At 39.5% G+C, this 9,812-nt stretch overlaps 1 protein-coding gene across 5 annotated transcripts in view; it reads left to right on the top strand.

Annotated features, from left to right (window-relative positions):
- Positions 1-2,218: 2,218 nt before the first annotated feature.
- LOC309694177 (junctophilin-1-like) overlaps positions 2,219-9,812 on the top strand; it is a 52,283-nt gene continuing 44,689 nt past the window's right edge. For all 5 annotated transcript variants that reach the window (XM_082514023.1, XM_082514022.1, XM_082514026.1 and 2 more), the window contains exon 1: positions 2,219-2,835. In XM_082514023.1, coding sequence (XP_082370149.1) covers positions 2,457-2,835 — 379 coding nt within the window. In that variant the 5' untranslated portion in view covers positions 2,219-2,456. The remainder of the gene's footprint in view (positions 2,836-9,812) is intronic.

The following is a 9,812-nucleotide window of genomic DNA, read 5'->3' as shown; positions in this document are numbered from 1 at the left end:
TTCCTTCCCACTGTCGCCAAAGTGCTGCTCATAGGGGGTCATATGATTCTTGGGTTTTTTTCTGTATGTATTATTGCAGGGTCATCTGTACAATATAAAGCACCTTGAGGCGACTGCTGTTGTGATTTGGTGCTGTATAAATAAAATAAAATTGAGTTGAATCAGATATGCTTAATTTTTGTATGTATATATGAAAGAGAGAAAGTCTGAAAGAGCTGCTTTGCTTCTGGGTGTGTGTTTTCTGTTCGTGGTCGCTGAACTGTAACAACTATGATTTCCAGAAGATGGCGCTGTTTGACAGAGCATGAATATGGGAGTTCATTGAGATGACTTCGGATACACAACAGGTAAAATGAAGCATAGTGTTGCTGCTTTATCGCACATGTTTGAGTTTATAAATGCAAATTGTTTACCGACTTTTATTCTGAAATAACCTGGGACAACACTCTATTTTTGCAACAGTTTTGTTTTAAACGAGATAGCAAAGAGTTAATTGGCCTTGAAAAATCAAGACATCACAGTCACATTGATGTGTGTGACTGTACTAGTAATACAGTCACACACATCAATCATTTTCAATGAAGAAGGAGGAACATGAAGTTAGCATTCAAGTAGTTTAGGACCAAAGTTCTGTGAAAAATGTATTCCAAAGTCAGTGCTTTAGGAATTAAAAGGAAAAGTAGCAGCCAGGTGCCGAATGATAATTAAATAGACTTGAATCATGTATCCTCTGCAAGTGTGACCACCTTTATAAAAGCAGACTTTCTTGCTGGTCTGCTGCATTCAGGTATGTGTTGTGAATGCAATGCCAGATTTTCTCCAGGAGTGGACATCCTAGAAAGTTTACCCCAAGTTCAGATCAAGCAATGCTTAGAAAAAATACATTAAAAAGGGGGGGGCAGCAAAATCTCAGACTCTACGGGTTTTAGTTACCATGATAAATGTGCAGAGTTATGACAGTGCAATAAGAAAAACACTGAATAAGTATGGCTTGCTTGGAAGTGTTGTGAGAAGAAAGCCTCGTCTTTTGAAAAAGAACATGACAGCACAGCTTACATTTCTCTAAAGTTGCATGTGGAGAAACAGCAACCACTTCTGGTCATAGTTTGGTCATAATGCACAGCACCACACTTGGAGTACATTAACTTAAACACGTCATAGCACCTCTCAAGCATGGTGGTGGAGGGGTGATCATTTGGTTTGATTTACTGTCACAGGGCTTGGGCACCATCTTATTTAGTTGAGTATGAATTCTATTTGGACAAAAGGATCCATGAATGTGAGGCCTGTCTGACAGCTGAAGACTGGGCCAACGGAACGATGATCCCAAGAAAACCAGCTTATCTCAACCAGATTAGCTGAAAAATAATCATGGTGTCACAATGGCCCAGTCAAAGTCCATACCTCAACCTAACTGAAGTGTTGTTGCAGGACCTTGAAAAGCTGTGCATAAACGAATGCCCCCCCAGACTACAATGTACTGAAAAATACTTATGTTCCTCAACAACAGTGTGAAAGATGAAGTCAGACAGCAAACAATTACTTCAAGTTATTGCTGGTTCTAGAAGTCACTGAGTTATGGAATGTAATAGTTTGTCACAGTACTCTATTTAGTCACGTGAGAAACTCCAGGTCCACAAACACATGCATCTATCCATCCATTTGAGTAGCTTCTCAGCTCCCTCTGAGCAGAAGAATGCAGAGCACTGCATCAGCTCAAGATTATCATCTATATTAAGTGTATGCTTAAGGTTCTGTATGATCAGTGTTCATTTGTAATTTTACTGCAGCCTTTGTTACCAGGATTTCATCCTTTCGTGTTAGCCCTTTACTAGATCACAAGCTATCTGAACTAAGTGACACAAAAATAAAACTGAGGAATGAAAACGAATACTGTTTTTGACTTGGGAAGAAACAAAATACGATATTTAGGGAATATGCTGCCTTTTGTTTCACATTGTTTATAGCGTAAGTTATGTTACTAAAGTTATATATAACTAGACATTAATAATGTAACGATGTACAACTTGAAAACTATGAAGGCATTCCTGAATGTTTATGAATATTGAAGCGTCCCAATTAATTTTACCTCGTGTAATCAGATTCGACCCACGCAACAGGTTGTGGTATTATTTTGAAAAGTCAAACAGGAAGCAAAGTACTATTTGATCACTGACAGCTTTGAGCTAAATGACTTGTGAGAGACGAGTGGGGGAGTTTCCAGTACGCGGTATGGAAGCGGCTGTGGCAGCAGTGGCGACTGCTTCCCATCCTTCCACGTCCCTCTTTCAAATCCCGGCACACCGCTGCCGGTACACGCCGCTCCTTCATATCTCCGCCTAGAACTCCTGTTCTGACCTGGACTACACTGTCAGTCTTACATCACTTTTAACAGCAATTCGCAAAATCGGAACGTCACTGGAAGCTACAGAGTAACACTTACCCTCAAGTTCTGAATGACGGGCGGTCGATTCGACTTTGATGATGGGGGGACCTACTGCGGAGGGTGGGAGGATGGCAAAGCCCACGGCCACGGTGTGTGCACCGGACCCAAGGGCCAGGGAGAGTACTCTGGCTCCTGGTCGAACGGTTTCGAGGTAGTTGGCGTCTACACCTGGCCCAGTGGGAACACGTATCAGGGTTACTGGGCGCAGGGGAAGAGACACGGGCTCGGGATTGAAACCAAAGGGAGGTGGATTTACCGAGGAGAGTGGACTCATGGGTTAAAGGGCCGTTACGGAGTCAGGCAAAGCGTAAACACGCCGGCCAGGTACGAGGGTACCTGGAGTAACGGCCTGCAGGACGGGTATGGCGTGGAGACGTATGGTGATGGAGGTAAGATAAAACGGTGCACAGGTGTTGACTGTTCTTCAACCAAACTCCCACAATAACCAAAGCACCCTTTTCTTCTGTACAGTAGGTTATCTTACACACTATGATAACGAATTTGTGTGTGTGTGTGTGTGTGTGTGTGTGTGTGTGTGTGTGTGTGTGACAGCACACTCTGGAAACCCCCACCTGGCCTGATCAAAGATACACCAACCAGCCCTCACGTTGAACATAAAAAACAACTAAAATGCTAATATTTAATTGTTAATGTGGCCATAATGTGTCCTCTGTGATAGAACTACTCACATGCATGTAAAACAGAAGTGGCCCATGTGTCCCTGAGCCCATCATGGATGTTTTGCGGCTGCTCTGAAAATGGGGATTTTAAATGGTGGCAGTCGTTTCATTCTAACCCAAATCAAAGGGTGATTAAAGGATTGCGAGGGGACATCAGGTCACACATAATGTTTTTGTCACCATCAACTAAAATGCTTGTGCTTACTAGTGATGTTCCTAGCCACTAATTTCTTTGTTGACTAACCTACCAGTGTAAAACTAAGGAACACTCAGTGAGTTAAATGTGAAAGCTGTTTAATAGAATATGTCAAAAACTGATAACAAAGCCGTTTTAAATCACTGATCACGTTCTTCAATAATGAATCATGCTGTGCCTTATCAACGTTACATGTTATATTTCTGTGAAGGTTCTCAGTCATCCAGGTCATCGTAGTCTAAGGAGCTTGGAGAGACTTCTGGACTTCTGGACTTCTTTAAATTGCTTGAAGACATTAGGGGGTCCATTGTCCCTCCCACAGGGCTTAAATCTGGGACTCTCCACCATTTGACCCTAGATCTGAAGAAGCTTCTCGGATGAGAAGTGAAACGTCTTCAAGCAACTTAGAGAAGTCCAGACGCTTTTCTTTCCAAGCTCCTTAGGTTACATGTTATACTCCTGACGATGAAGAAGAAAAACACTTAAAACAAACAGATGTTAAATATGAAAACATGTTACTACAGAAGATGTTCACGTATTACTAAAATATGACAAATTAACCACTGAAAAACTCATAAATTGTGACGGAAAAGTGTGCCATGCATTATGAATGATGGACGATGTTTGAAAATCCATGACAACGCAATAAATCATCCTGCCATTTTCTTCTGCTTATCTGAAGAAAATTATCCCTATACCACACCTTCTCATTTAATGTTTTTTTTTTTTACTTTCATGTCTATTTACATTGTAGATTCTCACGGAAGGCTTCAAAACTGTGAATGAACACATATAGTAGGGGTGGGTTTTGATTATCGATTTATCAATTAAAATCACTTCTAGCTTGGATAACGATTCATTAAAATCCTGAATTGATTTTTTTAATATAAATTTATTTTACTTCATGCACAGCTCTCTAAAAATCTGTTTTCTGCATTATTCGCTTGCTTACTACGCACCAGTCTACCGTAGTTTACAGGCTGTCGGCCGCTGGTTTTTTTCCTTTTACTTACTTACTTACAAAGAAGCCTCATTTCTGCTGTTCAACACTGAACAAATTTAAACTTTTTAAAATTGAAAAACTCTCAGCTGTGTCTCTAATAAAACCTCTGTAACTTTGCTTCACTTCAGCAGCATCAGGTAACATTCATATGTTGATTAATGGTTTTCTTTCGTTTTTGATGTACTGCTGAATATTTTTATAAAATCCCAGAACAGGAAAATCACCTTCATGTTTTTCTATGTTTTATTCTCAGTTACTTTGACACAAAGGCCTCTGCTGTGATGCTCACACCTTTGGTAAAGTCTCGCAAGTGTCAGTTTTCTTTTTATAGATATAAAAATATGGAAATGTACTGATACGTGATCTGAATTATACTATTTCTGACTGTCTGAGGCAAAATTTCCCCGAATTGAATCGAATCGATTCAAGAAATCAGTGACGATACCCAGCCCTAGTTTCTAGTTTCTAGTCACCCTTGCATTATTTAGTCTACCAGCCTAAATACATGGCTTGGCTTCTGTTTCATGACTATTTACATTGTAGATTCTCACTTAAATTATGTAGTAAACAAAAGTGTGAAACAACTCAAAACATGTTTTATATGTTAGATCCTTCCTAACAGCCGCCCTTTGCTTTGATTCCTGCTTTGCTCACTCTTGGCGTTCTCTCCATGAGCTTCATGTCACCTGAAATGGTTTCCAACAGTCTTGAAGGAGTTCAGAGGTGCTGAGCACTTGTTGGTCCTTTGCCTTCACTCTGCGCTCCATCTCATCCCAAACCATCTCCACTGGGTTTATGTCAGGTGACTGTGGAGGCCAGACCATCTGGTGCAGCACTCCATCACTCTCCTTCTTGGTCAAACAGCCCTCACACAGCCTGCAGGTGTGTTTGGGGTCATTGTCCTGTTGAACAATACATGATGGGATGGCATGTTGCTGCAGGATGCTGTGGTAGCCATGCTGGGTCAGTGTGCCTTCAGTTTTAAATAAATCCCCAACAGTGTCACCAGTAAAGCCCCCCACACCAGCAAACCATCAACTCCATGCTTCATGGTGGGAACCGTGCATGTAGAGACCATCGTTCACAAAGACACGGCGGGTGGAATCAAAGTTCTCCAATTTGGACTCATCTTGTGTTTCTTGGCCCAAACAAATCTCTGCTTGTTGCTTTTCCTTAGTCGTGGTTTCTCAGCAGCTATTTGACCATAAAGGCCTGATTCCCACAGTCTGCTCTGAACATGTAGAGATGTGTCTGCTACTGGAGCTCTGTGTGGCATCTATCTGGGCTCTAATCTGAGCTGCTGTTAACTTGTGATTTCTGAGGCTGGTGACTCGGATGATTGTATCCTCAGCAGCAGAGGGACTCCTGGTCTTCCTTTCCTGGGGCGTCCTCATGTCAGACAGTTTCATCGTAGTGTTGATGGTTTTTCTGACTGCACTTGGGGACACATTCAAAGTTTTAGCAGTTTTCTGGACTGACTGACCTTCAGTTCTTACAGTAATGATGGGCTGTTGTTTCTCTTTAATAATAATAATAATAATAATAATGGATTGGATTTATATAGCGCTTTTCAATACCACTATTCATTCACTCTCACATTCACACACTGGTGGAGGCAAGCTATGGTTGTAGCCACAGCTGCCCTGGGGCAGACAGACAGAAGCGAGGCTGCCATATCGTGCCATCGGCCAGAGGGGCCGATGGCACGATATGGCCTTTACTTAGCTGATTGGTTCTTGCCATAATATGAACTCTAACAGCTGTCAAATAGGGCTGTCAGCTGTGCACCAACCTGACTTCTGCACAACATAGATGATGGTCCCAACACCACCAATGAACCCTGACAGGCTCACCTGTGAGGCGAAACCATTTCAGGTGACGACATCATGAAGCTGAGAGAAGGCCGAGGGTTTGCAGCTGGGTGGCTTCTTTCTTGAATCTAAATTCTAAAACATATTTCGAGTTATTTATCTTTTCTTTTTTTGCTACATAATTCCATATATGTTGCTTGATATATTTGATGTAATTAGTATATATCTACATATGTACATATATTGTGCATATATAATGCATGTGTGTGTAATCATCACAGCTGCACAGAAAGATTAAATTGATTAAGTGCTTGCTGCAATCTTGGTGTTGCTGTTTAATGCTAAAGCTGTGTGTTAAAACTGATAAAATTAAAAAGCTTGATTTTTGTGTCCACTTCTGACACCATTGATTGATTGAATCTTTATTTTGAACATGTTGAAAAAGTATTAAAAAAAAAATAGAATTAAAAGAGACAAATGAACAAAGCAAACAAAAGGAAAACGAGCAACCACAACTCCAAATAACGTTCATGTTCAAAAAGGAGCAGGAAGAAGCATAAGCTTATTTAATCCCACCCCTTTTCCACTATCTAGTATCAATAGACTACAGAAATACCTCCTTGCAATTACATTATATGTTATGTGTAATTTTTTTTTAATATATACACATATATGTTTCTATCTATCCATACATACGTATATACACACATACGCACATATACACATTTTCAATAACCCCATTAACACCTCAAGGATACACAACCTGCAATTATATATATATATATATATATATATATATATATACCCCCATACCAACAAACCCGTGCATGCGCACACACATGAAAATATTAGACAAGAACACCCTATCAAATCTCTACCTTTTCCCTGTACCCTGTAAAAACCATATCCTTAAACCGCTTTTTAAACTGCGCCATTCTTGGACATTGCTTCATATCTTTACTTAGTCTGTTCCACAGCTTCACTCCACACACAGAGATGCAAAAACTTTTTAATGTTGTACGGATACGAGGATGTTTTAAATTTAATTCCCCCCTCAAATTGTATCCCCGTTCCCTTTTAGAAAACATTTTTAGAATATTGTCAGGAAGCAGGTTATTTCTTGCTTTATATATAATTTGTGCAGTGAGAAAATGAACCAGATCTGTGAATTTTAGAATTTTTGATTTTAAGAATAGTGGATTTGTATGATCTCTGTAACCAGTTTTATGGATTATCCTTATGGCCCTTTTTTGTAATATAAAGATTGATGATAGCGAACATTTGTAAGTATTGCCCCAAACCTCTGCACAGTAATTCAAATACGGTGCAATCAGGGAACAATAGAGAATGTGGAGTGTTTGTGGTCCAGAATGTGTTTTACTTTACTCAAGATTGAGACACTTCTTGAAATTTTGTTATGTATATGATTTATATGAGACTTCCAGTTTAATTTATCATCTATAATCACACCAAGAAACTTATGTTCAAGTACTCTTTCAATTTCCACACCATCTACTTGAATCTGCACTTGTGCATTTCTAAGGGAATTCCCAAATAAGATAATTTTAGTTTCACTTAGATTTAGCGATAGTTTGTTCCTGTTAAACCATTTTTTAATTTTGCACATTTCTGAAGTAATTGTATCCAGCAGCTCCTTTAGATTCCCCCCAGAACAAAAAATATTTGTGTCATCTGCAAATAATACTAATTTTAATATATCAGATGCCTCACAAATATCATTTATATAAATAATAAATAATTTTGGACCCAGTACAGAGCCTTGTGGAACACCACAAGCAATGTCCAAGCATGATGAGGAATGGACACCTAGCTTCACAAATTGTTTCCGGTCACTTAAATAATTAAATAAATAAAAATAACCATCATGCCACAAAACGAGAGTTGGAAATCCATTAATGTTGTTGCTTAATTTTATTGCTTGAATGGGCATTGGTGATAAATCGCCTACATATGCAACTGAAATCAAATCAGTATAATTTGTCAGCTCAATTTGTAATTCTTATATGGCACTTTGATATTTCAGAAGGCCTTCTGCTTCTAGATTATGATAGTTTTTTCTGTAAAGCGGATGTAGGTGGTATTATGAAAGGAATATAATGAAAGACTGGCTCAATAGACCTAAATGACAGAAATCATAACAGTTTTATAGTTATGTATACAGTTATTCATAGATCTTACAGAAACCAGTCTAGTCTGGTGTTTTCAGTCGGACTCTGGAGGCTTATGCCTCATTGCAAAGTAGCTGCTTGGAGTTATGTTTGGCCATCCAACAGACTTCTCAGTGTCTCAAGTTACTTCAGTCTTTTAAAATAGAACATCCTGACATTCTACAGCTGAAAGTACCAGTGCCACAGCTCTCCTAATCAGGCTACAAAGCGAACAGTTTTTTCACTTAATGTCAGACACTGGTCGTAGTTTTAGAATCGCAAAAACTCCCAACTGTCAAAATCTTTTCTTAGACTCAAACATGTTAAGAGAAACATACAGTTATTTGTCTCCAGTTGTGCTTATTGTTCATTTTTTGACTTCAAGACAAGCTCCAAACATTGCACGGGGTGTAGGATTTGGAAACGGAGCAGAGGATTGAAAATCAGCATGTATTGGAACTCATAGACAGTTAATACATGCAGCACAATAGCACACTATACTCGGTAAATGCAGGGCAGCACAGTGGTTAACTTTTTTCTTTATTATGATTGTAAAGAAATCTAAAATGGAATTAGGTTGCACTTAACAATGAATATAAAAATATGTTATAATATAAATATATTTCTTTCATTCACGCACATTAAACATGGAAAACAACACAAGACCACCAAAATGCATATTTTGATTTATTCCTGTAATTACTGCATGTTTAGTATATGAGGTGTGCTTTCAGTTCACTGTTCATGATGGTAGTGACTTTAAGGTAAAGACTGTTGGTGAATCGTCTGGTGCATGTTCTAATCGATGTTGTCCTGAAGTTGACAACAAATCTTTTTTCTAACAGCGGGAGATGAAGATGTCTTCCAGGACAGGCAGCTGGTTTGTTTGTCTTTTTGTGTGCTGCAGAGCTGCTCCCTTACTATAACAGAATGGCATAAGTGCAGACACCTCAGTGGAGTTCTGGTAGAAAGACACCAAGAGATGCTGCAAGAGATTTACTTCTTGAGCAGTCTAATGGGGGCATTATGCTCACTGTGTCATGGGTGTGTCGTGATGATTTTGACCTCACATGTGTCGCCCACAATCCTTGTGGTGCATCGGCGGATCACGCTCCGCTCGCTTTCTGTAACCCGGGTCTTTGTGCTGCATCCACCGCAGTAAGCCGAAGACACGACTACAATCGTGTCAGTTTTTACCACCATTTTCTTTCCAAGCTTCTCGGACCACCACGACCTGGGTGACTGTGAACCTACACAAACAGTCAGTTTAGTTATTGTTTGCAAACTGTGTAGTTTTGTTTTATTCGATTTTTAATTGACTTGAACATTTTCTTTGTGCTTCACCTTTTTTTTTTCTGGAGAAGACTTTTTCAAGAATACAGATTGGTGTGTGTGTTTTCTTTTTTGGTTCAGTGTTTTTCTGTTTTGCCACCGTCATTCAAAGCAAAGGTGCAATTAACAAATAAAGTGGAAGCGACTGGCAACAACAGCAACTCAGCCATAAAGTG

The sequence above is a fragment of the Aulonocara stuartgranti genome (assembly GCF_965226115.1).
Source record: "Aulonocara stuartgranti genome assembly, chromosome: 18".
NCBI lineage: Eukaryota > Metazoa > Chordata > Actinopteri > Cichliformes > Cichlidae > Aulonocara > Aulonocara stuartgranti.
This window is presented reverse-complemented; position numbering and strand designations above follow the sequence as displayed.